Genomic DNA, 18,519 nt, shown 5'->3' on the forward strand with positions numbered 1-18,519 from the left:
GGTGCTACCTTTCAGTCACCGAAAAGTTGATTCCCCTAGGGCATGCCTGTGGCAGGGTCATGGTACAATATGGATACATCACATTGCCACAGCTAGTGCTAACCCAGATCTGTGAGTAAATACAGAGGACTACACAATACAGTGCAACCAGCCCAATAGACCAGTACATAACCACAAACTGTTTTGCATGCGCAGTTATAAAGAGCTTTCGTCCTTGTCTATTCTTCAAGGGTCAGAATCATGGATGACACACAACCGCCCTTCACACACCGAACCATGTACTAATGGGAGTGAATTCCTGCCCCACTGGGGACTCCCACAGAGGCTCTGACCTTTGGTGGCTGGGCTTTCCAAATGGGTAGTGCTGAATGAGAGCAACTCAGCACTCCGCACGGAACGAAGCAAAAACACTTGTATTTCCAGACCTCTTTTTAGATCAAATAGTTTTGATTCCAGCTTATCTGTGTGCCAGCAGCAAGTGAAAGTGATTTGTCAGTGGTTGAGGGCTGGGACTATAGAACACAGCAGAATAAATAATTTATCAAGTGTAGAAAGACTATATACAGTAGTTTAAAATAAAAGGACAGGTTTATACTGTTTTTAATATATATATATTGTTTAAAAATAACACACCCCTGACAGGAAATTGCATACACAGAGGAGGATGCATTGCCATGCAACGAAGCGTTACCATGCAACCATGTGTCTGTGTTCATTACAGATCTGACCCAAATTGTGTATCTAGAAGCTGAACCTAGCAGTGCTTTCTGTCCGACGTGGAGCACAGACATTGTAACAGTTTTTGACACCCGCGGTCCTGAAGGGATACCTCATTAAGCTTGCAAATATTTCAGAAGACAACAGGAATCAGCCACAAGATGTTTGCAGTGTCTGATTGCTTGTTCAACCTTCCAACAAGTCTGTGAACACTGACTGCTGATTTTAAAAGATTCTCATACCCTTATAATAACAGTGGTATGCACTGAAGAAACCTTAGCAAAGCCATTAGCAGTTTACAGCATTACCAGAACTTTCAGCACATTTGCAATGTGGATTTGTTGCCACAGCACATTGGTACTGATATGGTACCTGCTGTACAGTAATGAAACAGCATTACCAGTCTGTACTGTATGACTTAGAATGAGTTTACAGTATATATTGTTCTGTACAGTAACACTGAATTGCACTGTAGTGGAGCAAAATTGCGCAGGGCAATTGAACGTTCGAGAACTGTCTGTACTCTGCTTCAACAAAAAAAACAGTTGGCTTACCAGTTTGTTTGCATTAGCAGAGGTAGTTTTTGCTGCTTGCATCCCTGAAGCTTTCTGTGAGCTAAACAGCCACCCTTCTTGTACTACTACTGTACCTGTAGAAATACCACATGGAAGCTGTTTCTTATCTTATAAAATGGGGGTGGGGGGGGGGGGTGGGGGGCTACACTATACTCAATCATGGTTGAACTCAATCAACAAGGTGTCTTTCTCTGCCTTGGAAAAAGTGCCACTTTGTTCGTCACTTGGCTGATTCTTAATTTGTCTTGCTTTTTGGGTTTTCTTTTGATTTAAAAATGTAAAACAAATTATACTGTTAATCAATGGGCCCAATTCAGGAATCTGTTTAAAGTAAAACAAATCTATACTCTTAGCTTTCCTCGACAACAGTAGACGAGACTCCAAATATTGGGAATTACCAGGGATTACTGACCGGTATGGCATAACAGACCCTCTGTGATTGCCTACCAATCCGACTCCTAATCCCTCATAATTCCTGTGTTTGGTCTTATTGCTTAAGATAAACATTTCCCAATCATAAAAGCCTACTGAGGCAAGACATCTTATTATTATTATTATTATTATTATTATTATTATTATTATTATTATTATTATTATTTATTTATTTATTTCTTAGCAGACGCCCTTATCCAAATTATCACATTATACATTATTTCACATTATACAGATATCACATTATTTTTACATACAATTACCCATTTATACAGTTGGGTTTTTACTGGAGCAATCTAGGTAAAGTACCTTGCTCAAGGGTACAACAGCAGTGTCCCCCACTGGGGATTGAACCCACAACCCTCCGGTCAGGAGTCCAGAGCCCTAACCACTACTCCACACTGCTACCTTCTTGTTACGAAGGACCCCGAAAACAGACCACGAGCGACCTAACAACCACAATCTGCCCAGCAACATGTCACTGTGACTGACTGGAAGTGGACTGTGGGGATACCATATGCTACAAACAAACCTTATTCAAATCGTCTTTCGTTTCCAATTGGAAGCTGTAAAAATCCAAACACAGATGAAAAGCAAAGGGGTCTGGTTTTGAAATGGAAGGTTTTCATGCATGCATGTGTGTGCCGATCTTTTCCATAAACTGACTTCCCCCAACTAATCATTAAATAAATGACAGCTTTAGTAGCAGTGCTTTAATGAAATGGCCGTCTAGTTATCTTGCTGTACTGTGAGAGCTGTTTGCTTGTTGTCGAGTCTGTCTGATGAATCCAGTTTGACTGGAGGCTAGCCATGTGAAGGGAATCCCTTTTTTTCATGCAGGGAAAAGTGGGCAAAGTCTGGAGCAGCTACAGTACACCACAGGCCACTGACCACAGCTCACTGAGCATAATACAATGCCCCCAAGTGAAATAAGATTACAATAGGGGGCGGTGAATGTACTGTACAGTACCATTAAAAACAAACAAGATGATGGCTGGCCTGCCTCTGCAGCACACAGTTTATAAACTTTGTTCAGTGTCATTGAAGCATGGCAGTAACAGATTTAGGATATCCTCCTAAGCTTACAAATTGAGCCTATGACATATCGCATATCAGTTCAATGCAATAAAATAAAGAAACTCTATTTACTGCTCTGTGCTGTACTGCAGGAAAGAACTCCTCTGATAAGTGCAGGGTTTATATTGCAGCGCTTTTATCAAGAGGTTTGATTTCACACTCACTGTTTGGCAGTGCACCAAGTTAAACACAGACTCGTGTTGTGCAAATAATGGAGCAAAAATAGTCTTTTCCTGTGTTTTCGTCTTTTTGGTACTGTACTCGCACGGTACTGTAAGTGCAGTGGAGTGCAGAAATGTATAGAAATGGTTTTAGACCCATTACTTTGTAATTGCAGGCCTTCAGACAGACCCTGGTTTCATAAGAATGTGTTAGTATTGAAAATACATGCAGAGGTATAGTACTTAACATTTCAGGTGTGTAACCACAAAGCCATCAATGCAGGTATCCAAAAACATAATGAAAACGTAAAGCAGATGCTGCATTGTGGTGTGTTCTTACCAAGAGCACCAGCAATTTTTTATGGCAGCTTTCAACTAGGGATTTGGGTCTGGCTTTGAGAAGGAGAGAACTGGTAAGATATTTGTGTGCATTCCAGTGCACTTACGTTATGGTTACGTTAAGTTTTAGAAGCATTGTACTGTATGCCAGTTTTGGGGTTTAAAAGGATAATGACAGAATAATCTGTATGAGGCTCAGCATTTTCAATGGGAGCAGGGTAGTGGCAGTGCTAACTGGCCACTATTCACTCTGCCAGCAAGCATGTTAATGACAGAAACAGGCTTGTTTTCAAGAGAAGACATAGAGCTCCACAGTGCTACAACAGGTATATTTTTTTGTAGTAATTTACCAATTAACGATCAAATGTTCAATGGACAGGGCGAGGAACTACACTTTGGTTCAGAAGTATTGATCATTAATCACTGTTTATTCCCAGGAATCTTTCAAAGAAGTATCAGCCCAAGAAGAACTCGGAGGACGAATACAAGTAAGTCTACAGTACCCCTTTCTGAATAACATTTAGGCAGCGTTCTCAATTGCTATCTTACAGTAGATATTTTTCTCTCTATGTCCTGGGTGATTTACCTGGGTCACTTGCCTTCCAAATGTTGCTGTAACTTATATGCTGTTCAGGAGGCAAAATGTTCCCCTAAGACTGTGAATGGTGGACTGGGGGGGGGGGGGGGGGGGGGGGTTGCTTTAGCAGAACCCCCCCCAGTCTTGTCTGGATAAAAATATCAAAACAATTGCAAATGTAGTATAAGGAAATATCTAAGTCAACTGCAGTTGTTGTACTAGATCCCATCTACTATAAGTTTCCAAAGTGTTTAATCCGGTCTAATTAAATGTTTTTTTTGGTTACTGTTAACTAGTAGTTCCAAGTTTTTGAAAGTTTTTTTTCTAGTAGAGGAGGTAGTTAAAGAGTAAGCTCTTTGGAATAATGCATCATTTCCTAATGATGTTATATATGTTCCATCCCAGTGCACATCTGTGTACTGCTAATGATAACACATAACCCTCTGGCAGGTACACGTCATGCCGGGCCTTCCTAACGACCTTGAACGAGATGAACGACTATGCCGGCCAACACGAGGTCATCGCAGAGAACCTATCATTACAGATCATCAGCGAGCTGTCAAGATACACCCAGGAGCTCAAACAGGAGCGGAAATCGGTAAGAAAGAACCTCCTCTCCACACACGCCAACATCCTTATCGTATCCCTTTCTTTCTTTAAAATACATTATTATTATTATTATTGGTTTATTTAGCAGACGCCTTTATCCAAGGCGACTTACAGAGACTAGGGTGTGTGAACTATGCATCAGCTGCAGAGTCACTTACAATTACGTCTCACCCGAAAGACGGAGCACAAGGAGGTTAAGTGACTTGCTCAGGGTCACACAATGAGTCAGTGGATTTGAACTGGGGACCTCCTGGTTACAAGCCCTTTTCTTTAACCACAGGATCACACAGCCTCATTGGGGTAGATTCTCAAAGCTTGCACACTTACATGGTCATCTGGTAACTCATACATGAATAAATACATTTGAAGTTGTTAAAGTAAATAGCTGAACGCATCTGGTTACCAATGCACATCATGTTTAGATGGTAGCATTCGCAAGGTAATTAAAGTATTTTTTAATAAGTCTGTGAACCAGACTGTTTCCACTTCTCAGTTTTTGCTTTGAAGCTCAAAATTGTTCAGTTTTTTTTTTTTTTATTCCAATTACCAGATTCCAAGCAATTTTACTTTGTAAAGAGGCAGCACTGCCTCGTCCAGTTAATCTGCAAAAGAAACTGGGTTAAGTATTCAGGTCAGCTGTTGTGTCCAATAAAATCCTGCCTGCTGGCAGCAGAGATAGGAGTGAGTGCAGTCTAAGGGGGGAATGACTGGAAGTAATGCGATGGAGCAGAAAATCACATCATTCTGTCAGGAATGACCCGCAGCGTAGTGGGAGATATTTAAGTTCATAATTAATATTTCAATAGTCTGCAACACAATGGGCCAGTTTTATTGAGGTCTATACCACAAGCATGGGTATATCTAGCGTGGGATAAAAAGACAAAGAGGCCATAAATGGTTTGAAATTAATCTGTGTCGAAGTCTGTTGAAAATTAAAGTGAAGATCCACCAGGGAAAGTAATCCCTACATTAATTGATTTTATATAAAAATGTAAACATTTTTATTGCCGTTTGTTTTAGGAGGATGTCCTTTACATCCTTCCTGTCAGGGCTTGTGGTTCACGTGAACATCTTCATTCTGTGAATAAAAACCAAATACCATGAATGATGGTCTGTGAAAGAAAAAAGAAAACTTGTGCTGCATAGTAACAAACACTGCAGGCACACCATGGAGTCCTGTACTTAATCTTACAAGTTGTTTGTTACTTGGTTTGTAAGATGAATACATTTATTTTACTTAAACAAACCCATGGACGAGCATACAGAGGTAATAATCACACAGTACCTGAAAGAATATTGAATCACACGTGTTAATTAGGCACACCACAGAAGACAGCCAGTTTCATATGAAGCACACTTCAGCATTGTTCAAAGAAGACCAAAAAGATTAAATTAATTAAGGTGCTGTGCAGTCTTTCTGCCGCAGTTTCTTATACTCACCAAAGCAAACCTGCACACAACAAAACCAGCCTATTAAATTAATACTAGCAAAAAATGCTTTCATTGTGCATCACAAATTTTGCTCTGGGGTTACAGTTGAATAAATGTATTTTCTCAAAGGAGAGCTGGGGGGGAATTTTGGTCTCATAGTTAAAGCTTTGTTCCTTTTTAATAGGAAAATACATCACTTTACTGTTAAGAAAATGTGTCCCATTCTGGGCATTCTTGCCACCGTACAATGCAGAATGGAATGCATGTGATTTCTTTACTGTACAGTCATTTGTTTTCTTTAGCTGTTTTTGTGGTATACGGTAGTGCTTATATAATGGTCTTAAGATTTCATATAAAAAATGCTTGACTCCTACACAAGCAACAAATAAAATGTGAAGAATTCTAATGAGTTAATAAAATAAAGATAAATCATTTTAGAATGTTCAGTACTGTACGTTTCTAAAATAAATAACGGACGCCGGATCAATTTCAATTGTTGGAATGCATTTCCACAAAAAACTTCTTCAGAACATCTATCTTCTTTTATATCGACCAAACTGAATAATCTAATCATACGTTTTCATGTGAGTTTTATAAATGCAGTACTCACCACTGTAGCATTTCCTTGATCTCTAGTTAAACGTAATACCCTTTGTCTTGAACCATGTGCAGCTTGTTAGTGCTAAAGCAGGAATAACACCAACCAGAAAGATTGCAGATATGTTGTGTCCTAACTGACCTTGTTCTAGATTCAATAACCACATTAAGATTTAGTATATAGGCTTCCTATTGTACATGACGTTCTAAAAACATAGTGCTCAGAGCACTGTAGTGCGTTGAGAACAGTGAAGTGTTGCCCTTACTACTTCATCTCATATTTTAATCAGCAAGGAGGCAAATGTCATCTTCTATGAACCCGTATCATAGGTTTCTACAATTGTAGAGTGCTGTCACATTGAGTGTTGTACCAGACTTGGTAGAAATCCAATGCTCTGAAATCATTTAACAGACAAGAATTCTATGACGGGCATTGGAGAGGTGGCAGTACAGTTGGGCTAGCACTTAAAACTGTTATTTTGTACAGTTTATCGGTCTCGTGTCAATCTGTCTTTCAGTCTCGGGTTTTCTACAAAGCCAGTTAAAGCGCTTATGCTTCTGAAAACTAATTCCCGAGTTAGCGGTACAGGCTAGCACAACTGATATATATTTTTCTCATGATGTGCTGCGCTTCAGTCATGCTGCACTGTATCTTGTGTTTACTTGGCTGACTTCCAGTGTACTATTGAAACACCAGCTCTTGTAACCCTCTCTGGGAGCCAGCATTACGATATAAGCCTTCCTCCATTTCACAGAAACTGGATCTCTGGGGTATAACAGTCCTCCTCTTAGTTCCAGTTCTAGATTAAACACAAACAACAAAATATACAAAGCGTATACACATCTGCGGTAGCAAATGAAGTAGGTCTGAGAGCAGTGGGCGGGAGCAATTAGGTACAGTCACTGCAGCAGATAAGACAACAGATGCAGATAGCCATGCTTAAAAACCTGGAGCATATTGAACCCAGCAGCTGCTATCAGAAAGCCTTTGTGCAGTCGTATGGTAGTGTTTGTTTCAGCCAGCTTTGATCTCATTTTTACATTGTGCTCCATGCTTGTGGTTGGCCTCCGAAGCAGTTTTTGTCTATTGCTTTCCTTTGTGTCTTTGGCACACTCAGTGGAATGGAAGTGTTATTTAAAAAGCCACTGGAGTTTTTCTAGCTTTTGCAAAGTGGGTGTGGTACATTTGAAAGTGTAGGGGGTACTACAGAAAGTATAGAACGAGGGAAACTGTAGTTTCAACTGTCATGTTTTGAAAGAGAAATTTTTATGGGGATTTTAGACCTGAATAATGTTTTCCTGCTGTCAAGACTACACAGGCAATATTTTCAAAGCATTTACTCCAGTCTTTAATTAACTCCTTTTTATTTTTTAGGTAAAAGCGCAAGTTCATTTTACAAAACGTATATATTTCAAGTTCTCTTCAACACTCTCAAGGTGTTTATTTCTTGTTTTGTAATATTAACATGATGTTTACTCATTTCTAAAAATATGAGTTAATTAAAGAATGGAGGAAACTCTTTGAAAACATGGCCCCACATGCTATATTTAGAGAAGAATGAGTCGAGTCGTGTGGTCAGCTTGCTGGATAGAGAGGACAAGCAGGTGTGGTTTGACTTTGTTAGATCAATAAAGCAACCTTTCAAAATATGTTATTTCCTCATATGGAGAGTTATTGAAACCTTTTTTTATCTATGATCAGGAATCGATTTACTGTATGGGGTTGGTTAAGCAACTTCCACATCAAATCTAACATTTTAAGTGTCTGCCGCATTAATGTTTTAACATTCAAATGTATATAATGTTCACCGAATATGAATTATTTGTGAATTTATAAGGAAATCTTACACTGACTGGCCAAAATAACCTTAATAGCCCACAATGGGTGGCATCCTGGCACAGCCAGTCTATATAAGTTCAAATGTGTATATATTTGGAATATATTCAAAGTATTTTGAATTTTTAAACCTAAAAAATGTGGGTTCGTCCCAGCTCTATAATTAGGTACTAACAAACAATAAATGCATTTTCTGAATTGGAGAGTAAAACATTTTTAAAAAATACAGATGCAAAAATGTAGAACACCTGAAAAAACACTAACGCCTACATACTGTAATAAAATACTCCGTGGTCCTCCACTTACAAGAAGGAAACCATAAAACTCGAGAGGATATTGCCTCTCACAGCACATCTGGTACAGCCACGCAGTCCTTCAAACTCCCTCCCTTCCCACATACTGCACAGTGTGAGGCCATTGCTGATACTGAGAACCTTTTTCTTGGCTTTATGGAAGAAAATAATCCTCCTCATTGTCCTGTTTGATGTATCTCTGGCCTTTTCTTCTCTGTAGTCTGTTGTTTCCTCCTACAAACTCTGCTCCTTACAGTCTTTGCTCTGTTCCTGCTTATCCCTGAACCCTTGAGCCAGTGCGTATCCTGCATTAATATGCATGAAGTTGCTAATGAGGTGACACAGACCTGGGCGATTTGGTTCTTAGACTTATTCGCTCAGCCGCATGTCTCAGGATATCTGCATTGCAGGGATATCATTATGCATTTTCTGTTATTTTATTTTTGTTGAGATCCTGATAATTAATTTGATTAATTAATTAATTAACCACTATACCAAATTGTCTAAAGGGATTTAAGAAACCAAAAAAAAAAAAAAAGAATTAAGCACTCTAAATTGAAAAATAAGCCAAATTAATATTTAAAAAAAAATCATACAGTACATGAGTTGTTGATTTAAACTACCAGTACAGTTACACTGAAATGTTTCCTAGCTTCAGACTACATGCTAACCTTATATGGATTTCTGTTTTAACAGGAAGGATTAAGAGTGTTTATTGTGAAATGGTTGCTGCTGGAAAGGGTTCATGTCCCACACATTAGCGATGCAAACTGGAGAGGGCACAGTGTGTTGGTCCTAGATGCTAGCTGTGTTCTTCATTGTTGGACTTTTAATAATGTATGGCGAATGCTGATTGCTGTAGGAGGGGAAGAATGCTGGTAAACTGGAGACTGAATGAAATGGCTCATATACAGTTCTTATGAATTCATGTAACTAGTTCCCCCCAGTGTATTAACCGCAATGGGGATAGATAACCCTGACGGTGGGTGTATAGTGTAGTGGAGGCTCTCATACAGTATCTACAGCATCTGTTTGTCTTTTTTAAACTTCCGTTACAGTTTGTTACAACAGGGACAGGTTAGGAGTTGAAGGACTTGTCTTTTTTATTAGTCGAGCTGTAGAACGGAGCTGGGTAATGGAATGTACTTTCCCATTTTAGACACCATTTCAGTAAGCAACTAACAAAACGCAACACTTTAAAAAATGCTGGTAAAACTTATAGCTGTACATTGTATTTGGATTTCATTGTTTTAAAATCGGAATAACTCTAGTTTTGTACTTGCTTTGTTCTGAATTTTCTAGTTCTAAAGATAACGTTACAAATGGGCACATATTCGCAACAAATGAATGTGAAGCACCAGAGGAAGACCAGCTAATCCATTGGAATTCAGATGCAAAAAAACCCTCTCTCTCTATAACTAATTTCATCTGTAGTTCTTAGTAGCAGATTTGTTTTAAACCACATATTATTGCTCCCAGCAGTTGAAACCTTTAAATGAAAGCTGTAATTCAAAGTTAAACAGAAACAATAATGAGCACTGAGGGAACATGTAGTTAACAGTTGAGAATTCCCACACAGATGAAAAAGGCACCGTTTCCCCCATTGCTCTAATCTGTCGGAGCTCTAATGGGAAGAGTGCCAGCGGTGTGGCGCTGGCATGGGAAGTGACTGTTCAGCATTCTTAGTGGTGGTGGTGTTACCTACAGGGTGCAGTCACCCTTGTGATAGGACTAATATACCTGTCATGTAAAAGACATGCCTTTTTCTCAGTGCAACTCCAGATAATTAACAGCTTTTGTTTTGCGGTTCTTTGGCTGTGATTACAGTAATAGCGCAGAGAATTTCAGTTGTTGGATTTTAATGAATGCAGTATAGATTCCAAAATGTGCGTGCGTGTGTACATACATAAGAAATAAAAAAAAGAAAATGAACCAACATGAATGACCTACAAATTGTAGTTTTTAGAAGAAATACAATTGGATAATGTGCAATACAGACGAATAAAGGAAAATACATGGATACAGGAAATCATTTTGAGTTGTGGTACTTAAAGAGTAAGTAGCGGGGTTCCAAAAAAAATCTAGCGTTACACGTCCCCACGTGTTGTACGAGTTGATTTAGAGGACAGATCTCAAACCCCAGTGCACTAGAGCAGACATTTTGAGAAGAGCTTTGAAACAGACTTTTAAAGTTCTAAGTGTAAAAAGTTGTCAGGATGTTAAAAATTACAGGTACGTTATTTAACCCTATATTTTTCAGAAACCCGCAACTTACTCTTTAAGAAAAGTACTGCAGCGAAGGAGGCTGTCCATTAAAGAGTAACATTAACTGGATATTGACTCTCTTATGACAATTACAACTCAGAATAACTGCTGGGTCATAAATTGAGTAACAACAAAAAAAAAAACGCTGCTAGGTAATGCCAAATTAGGTCTATAAATAAACTGAAGAGATCAAACTCCTGGAACCAACCTGTTAAGTCCTATTACAATCACAGCCAGAAGCTTCAAACGTGTCTTTAAAAAAGAGAGGCTTATCAAGTAACTAGTGAGTTGATTATTGTGTTTAGCCTGTTCATATTTATCCTGCATATTTATTCTCTTCAAATTTGATGCCTGTAATAAATCAGAAAGAAATCTGGCAGTACCATGTTATTATTCCTCCTAGATGCTTTACTGCGTTTTCCAATCACAGTCTGTAACTCCAGCCTCATCGCACCCTGGCTCATTGCAGTGTTAAACCTCGCTGTCAATAATTCCTTTGATAGTTCAGAAATGCAGGAATACTGCTGGAATACACCTTCATTCTCATGCCTCGCTAGCCTAACAGTTTAATGAAGGTCACCCTTTAGCAGTGCCTGCACTGAGAATCCATCAACGTTAAGTGCAAATTGACATCAAAGTCATTTTCTGGAGTGTCATAATGTCCATCCTATGGGTTATATCAGAGAGCTGCTGTAAAAGTACTGGAAAAAGAGATTGCTATTCTGACTCTCCTGAGCTCTGCACTGCCATGTGCCTGCCTTTTGACTATAAAATATCTAACTGAAAACACATTGCACTGGCTGGGCATCAGCTGTAGCACCAGGATTCTGAATGGTCTCATCTCTTGATTTAATCTGCCAATATTCCTTAATTATTTTCAGAAGGACTTGTCATGAATATAGACTTGATTGAACCTTATTGCTCTGATCATTTGCACATCAAAAATGTGTGTCTAATTTAATTCGCTACAATAACAGCATTAGCGGTATAACAGCAAGGGTATGTTTACATAGTTTGAGCTGCTCTGTAACAAAAAAAAAAAAGTGCTCTGATTTGGATTAATCATTTCTGCTTTGGAAACTAATATAATTGTTACAATGTAGTTTCACCTGGCTGAACAGACACATGCATGTCAGAGGTGCTGGAGAAAGGGCAATGGGTGCAATGAGGTGTAGATAAAGCTGAGCCGATTCCAGTAAGTATAGTGATAATGGCCATTTGTTTGTGCTCTGTTTCATTTGCACAGTGTACGGTTACTTTGGTTTGCTTCCAGTTGTCATGTTAAAATGGGTTGGTGACATCCCCCCAGTTACATTTTTTTATTTTTATTTTGAAATGACAGCATTTTTTCTAGAAAACAACAGAATTATGATTCAGTGGTAGAGCCAGAAAAATGACTCAATGTGGCAAAAAAAACCCAGCAAAAAATACCCACCTACCCCCATGAGCTAACTATGAAACAAGTAGAAGGTTACAAATGACTGTGTGTTGTGCATTTTATTTGGGCTTACAGGTTTATATGAGACACTTCTTCTCCAAGCTGGCTGTTTCACTGAAGAGTTTGCTTTTGGAGTAATATTTTCCAGTTTCATCCCTCTCGTGATCTCCATTTATAACTTATACTGCCATCTTTTTAGTTTGTTGCAGAAATTACTCTGAAATCTACATTTCTCTTTGTTTTTTCTTACCTTTCCTGGGATTTATTATTTCCATCTTCAAATAATCCTTTTTAGCTGCGCTGTCGATAAGCACAACAGCAGTATTCCGCTCCTTTAGGAAAACATGACTGCATACGGTGAAATGCCCATTCTGACCAAATAACTCCACTGAAGACTTGCTTTGGTACCAGATTTTGCTGTAGTCAGATTGATTGTTTTAACACTTTCCTCGCTTTATTTCACATTATTCTCATTGCTCAGTTCAAGTCTTCCCCTCCCCGCCTAAGATCTTGGGGATGCAAACAGTTTAATCCCTGAAACCTGACCCACTGCACTGTCCAGCTCAGAAGTCACATCTTAATAAATAAATAGGACTGCAATTACTGATACACAAATGGGTGCATGGGGTTAGTATACTTGGGTACTTATGGGATTATACTTGGGTACTTATTTGGTTTCATATATAAGCCCATGCACCTCTCTCAATACTGTATCAGCACCCCATGGATGAAAATCGGTGTAAATGCCAGACATGGGGACTATAAGTGTGCATTACTATACAACAACATGGTACGTTGTCACAGTAACATTGAACAAAGACCACATTAAAGCCTTCAGTATTGTATGCATTCACTGAGCTTCATGGTCTACCATATTGTATTTGTGTTTTACCATGCTTTCTCTATGGTACACAATAGTTATAAAAAAGGGATTGTTTAAGCTACTAAGCCTGCTGAGTGGACGTCCCCACTGTGACCGAGCCTTGTATGTACAGTACAGCGTGTTTGATCTCCTCCACACATCATGCATTTAATCCTGCAACATATTAATAGCAGAAGACTATTTTAATGACATTTATATATAGAGCTCTTATTTATGTTCAGACGTCACTGGGTTCAAGTTTCAAGATTGAATGTACAATCTGACTTCTGACTTTGAAGATTGCCCTTCGTTTACTGTCACTTCTTGTTGATCGGACTCTAGCCATGGATGGTACGGCCTTTGGTTTCTTCAGAATTCGATAGTCCTTCAGAAAGTGGTTTCAAACCTCTTCAAAGCTGTGCCACAGATCAGCACTGAGAAGGTTAATAATTCACTAGGGGGCTACAGTAAGTGTCACAGCATGCCAGCATGATCATTCATTAGCTTTTAAGGACTTTTGTAGACCAGAACTTGAATCCAGCTCTGTTAACAAGTGAAATAAATACGGTTGTTTTGGCTTAGCCCTAGCGGACTCTCATGATTACTAGATTCCCCCTCTCCCCCCTTCTAAAGGAGTAAGAGGAAAACATTTACTGTAGATGATTTTTCTGGTGTAGTTCCAGCTGTGACTCATCTTGAGTATTAGGGGGGTCACACACTTAACTGGGAACTGACTCCTCTCTTATCCAGTGTATTTACAAAACATAATTTACCATGCTTGACCTTATCAACACGAAAGTGAGTCTCACTGAGTTTCCCATGATTCCCAGTCCCATCTGCCATGATGTAATTACTTTTGAGCTAGTACAATTACAAATTTTACTTCCAACACTGTCCCTTGAGTAGCTGCCCATTATTACACACTGTTTAACAATTTATGAAGCTTTTCAACTAAACAAAATCCTTTCATCTAAATTTGCTGGTTTCTGTGTCTTTTATTTTCTCATTCCAAATAAACACGTGATGCTTTGACCTGCCAAGGCTGTTAAAGATCACCTCCTCACATTTTGGAATTTGGATGTTTGATTATACAGTTATTTCACTCGTTAGGATGGCTTTAGACAGCCCGCTCGGCCATCCTCATTCGTGGAATAACTGCAATACTCCAGGAACGTTTGTGGAGAATCCTCTGTGCGTTTTACTGGATTTGACTGGATCCCAGAATGAAGTGCTGTGGTTTAATCACTTCCTTGAGAGAGCGCACAGCACAGTATCCAGTCCAGGCCTCGTCAGACAGCAGCCACAGCTGTGACAGAGAGAACGCACTTACAGCTCCAAACAGAGGTCAGCATTCTACTGAGTAACAGGGAGAGGAAAACTGTTCACTGGAGGAAGAAGCCATACTGTACTCTACTCTTAATATAGCCTCCCTTTGATTGAGAAGGGACTGGTTACACAGCAGCTGTCTCACAACTATCCCTAGGATTCTAGGGAGGGGAAAGGATGTTTACTTATTCAATTGGTTAGTTGGTTGGTTGGTTTTATTCCTGCAACTTTTTGCAATAAATTATATCCTGATACAGCATGGAAAATAATACATACATTAATGAATATTGCAGAGGAAAACATGGTTTATATGGATTTTTATGGATGAACTTTAGAAAGACTTAGCCATACAACAGTGATTTATAATTCTTTAGGGTTTGGGCTGAATGTGCACTCCCCTTGTTTAAAGAACAAGTTGTTATTTTAATAGCTTTTTGTTACATTTCTTTTGTATTCTATGGTGTTTGCAATCATTCACAGTAGCTCTGGGTCCTGTCACTCCAAAATTGAGTTATAATTTTTCAGAATAGCTTTATTTTATTTATTTATTTTTATTAAAAATGTAGTCGTTGCCAATTAGTTTTTATTATTTTCTCCCCAATTTGAAATGCCCAATTATTTTATTATGCTCAGCTCACCGCTACCACCCCTGTGCTGACTCGGGAGGGGCGAAGATGAACACACGCTGTCCTCCGAAGCGTGTGCCATCAGCCGCCTGCTTCTTTACACTCTGCAGACACACCGTGCAGCTGCCTCAGAGTTACAGCGTCGGAGGACAATGCAGCTCTGGGCAGCTTACAGGCAAGCCCGCAGGCGCCTGGCCAGACTACAGGGGTCGCTGGTGCGCGGTGAGCCGAGGACACCCTGGCCGACCTAACCCTCCCTCCCCCCGGGCGACGCTCGGCCAATTGAGCGCCGCCCCCTGGGAGCTCCCGTCCACGGTGTGGAATAGTCTGGATTCGAACTCGCGACATCCAGGCTATAGAGCGCATCCTGCACTCTAGCGAGTGCTTTTACTGGATGCGCCACTCGGGAGCCTTTCAGAATAGCTTAACAGTAACTAAAAGTATTTTTTTCCAAATGGCATTTTGATTCTTTTTCATAGCATTTAACAGCCAACACTAATAGAGCTGATATTTTCAATATGAGTTGATTAGATATCACAAGTAATAAATATTGATATAACTGCATTGCATACTGCATCTTGCATAAATGTGGAGAATTGTCTTTCCATATTTGCATATAAAACTTCCTTGTTGGTTGCTGTCATGGTGAAATAATATTTTCTTTTCTGCACATTTCCATTTATCGTTTATTGTGATGATGTCATTTATTCCCCATCTGCCCACTGTGAAGCTCTTCTTTTTCCACTGGACCCTCCAGATTGCTTAATGATGGCAGAGCAGCTTTGGAGTTTTTACTGACAAAAGCATTTAAAACGAAGTGTTTTGTTGGAGAGGCTCTTGTTTAAAGTCAGCTTTTGAAACCCAATATATTATTTTATAGCGATCAGTAGAATCCGTTCAAAATGTCTGTTAAACTCATTGCTTGACAAATATTTCATTAAAAAAGCTTTTTTTTTTTCTTTTTCCAGTCAGTTATTTGAACTTTGGCATTGACTGTTTGCATTCCATCTCAAGTTCAGCACTGACCTACTTAGAATAGAATACTGAGTTACTAATTGTTATTAATATGGTACCCAATATCACCTTGTACAAAAAATACATTAGTAACATACATTTACATACAAGCTGCCTTAATGGGGTACCCTCTATGTATCCTGTCAATTAGGAACTTCAGTGCAGCTACACTAGTATGATAATCAGACCTGGGGTCAATTACAGTTGTAATTGTGTAATTTGTAATTAATTACAATGTAATTGTAACTATAGTTGAACATTGGCACACCTGCGTACTTATACTGTACCATATAATTGATTGATACAGTTCAGTTAAGCATTTATTTGCCATTTGATCATTATTCTTGTATTGTCAACTACTTTTGGTGACCCCATTTGTTTGAAAATTAACGTGTTAATGCGTGTACTGTAGTTGTACACACAATTATCATTACAATATCATCGTAGCATATCTGTACCAGTATGCTGCCATATAAGGAACACGGTCATATTAGTTCTTAATCTATTGGGTTGTCATTGCTGACAGTGCTGTGGTCTGCCAGGGCTTCTTAATACACACATTTGTCTAAGAGAAACAGTGAGTGCAGGCAGTATACACTAAGCCATCGTCTCCCAGTAAATATTGTGAATTTCTTTCTGTTCGCTGGACTGCTACATATATAATCTACTACTTAGTTCACTTCCAAATCGCGTCTCAGAAGTGAACCGTTCAGTCTTGTGTATAGATGTCATCCCATGCATAAGTACAGCACAATTCTAAACTTACATAAAACAAGCATATCTTTTAATAAATCTACATACTGTATTTGAGATGTATAATTAGTTAATATGTCATGTGTAAGTTGTCTTTTTAGAGGTGTCACTTTGCAAAGTTTGAGCAGCTTTGAGTTTTTCATGCCATTTCTTATACAATGAGAGACATCCTATACACGAGGTATAAAATATTTCTTGAAATGAGGGATACTGTATAAAATCTATACAATGAAATAAAAACTTAGCAATGTAATACTGCAGCATAAGTCAAGTGTGAACTACAAAGGCAGATGACAGTTTGGGTGAAATGCCACCAGTTACTGCAGAGCTTTGTTATTCGGACCAGGATGATCAAGACACAGCACTGATGATTCTGAGACTAACTTCTGTGAGAACCAGAATGTTCAGCATTATTTAAAGCAGGCTTTATAAAGCCATTAGGAAAGGTCTCTGCGGAGTGGGGAGTGAAGAGACATGCACAGTGCATCATCAGCACTCTCAATGTTAATGAGTGATATCAATACTTAATGGAAGATATGTAATTCCTCACACACTTACAAAATGCAGCATTCAAAGGCTTTTGACATACAGTAACTTGTTTACGTGTTGAGAGAATGTAATGTCCTTTTGCATGTGGGTAGAGGGTTTGGTAGTATTTATAATTAGCAATATTGATGGTGCTAGTCCAAAGGACAGGGTCGTACACTTACACAATTCATTATCATTGTTGTTCTGCTCAGTCCTGACTGAGTGAGGTTGGGTTAATGATTTCCACGCTCCGGATCACAGTGTTAAGGTGTCTCAGTTAGGACAGTGAAAACAAATCTATAACATGTCTTAGGCTGAGATCCTGAGAGAATTTATCTGAAAAGCAAATGTTTCTTGTCTTTCTTTTACATGTCCTTAATGAGAGTACAGTATTACATAAAAGGGTCATGCAGGAAATTGGGGAGGAGATCATTTACTGGTTGTGTTTATTTCTTTAAAATTGATTTCCCAAGTATCTGTTTGGATTACAACAGGGTTCTGTGGGACAGCAGGATTCACACAGTGACATCATCATCCATGATAAGCATCCATACTGATTTCCTTGGTCGCATAATACCCATAATAAACAACAAATACCTGATTTTTATAAATTGCACAGCAACACTTTTGGAGCACTTTCACCAATATAAAATATTTTTTTGTTTTGTATAATTTCAGCCTGCATAGGTACACACACAGTCCTGTTATAAGCCAGAATCTATTAGTGCTCTTCTTTTATTTCAGATTTCTATTGACCCTGGTTACAGCTAATTCATAATGGCTATTTTTTTTTCTAGCCAGTTTGGGGAATTAGGTTGTGAAAGTGCTCGCTGGTGTTTGTTTTCTGTTATGATTGTGAGTTGCTAGGAGACAGACAGTGTTAATGCTTACTTACATGATGTGGTATATTGCCTGGATGCATCAAATATACAAACTTAAACACACCATGCAGAGGTTGTAATAAATAATTATGTTAACTTAACCCGTATAATACATCCTGCAAAAATAATAAATTACAGAATACATTATTTTGGACACAGTAACCTGCAAAAGTAGTATTGG

At 38.8% G+C, this 18,519-nt stretch overlaps 1 protein-coding gene across 9 annotated transcripts in view; it reads left to right on the top strand.

Annotated features, from left to right (window-relative positions):
* Positions 1-18,519, top strand: part of LOC117396683 (formin-binding protein 1) — a 105,014-nt gene that overhangs the window by 34,719 nt on the left and 51,776 nt on the right. For all 9 annotated transcript variants that reach the window (XM_059005607.1, XM_059005608.1, XM_059005606.1 and 6 more), the window contains exons 3-4: positions 3,739-3,789; positions 4,329-4,476. In XM_059005607.1, the coding sequence (XP_058861590.1) occupies positions 3,739-3,789; positions 4,329-4,476 (199 nt within the window). The remainder of the gene's footprint in view (positions 1-3,738; positions 3,790-4,328; positions 4,477-18,519) is intronic.

The sequence above is a fragment of the Acipenser ruthenus genome, chromosome 31 (assembly GCF_902713425.1).
Source record: "Acipenser ruthenus chromosome 31, fAciRut3.2 maternal haplotype, whole genome shotgun sequence".
In the NCBI taxonomy this organism is placed as follows: domain Eukaryota; kingdom Metazoa; phylum Chordata; class Actinopteri; order Acipenseriformes; family Acipenseridae; genus Acipenser; species Acipenser ruthenus.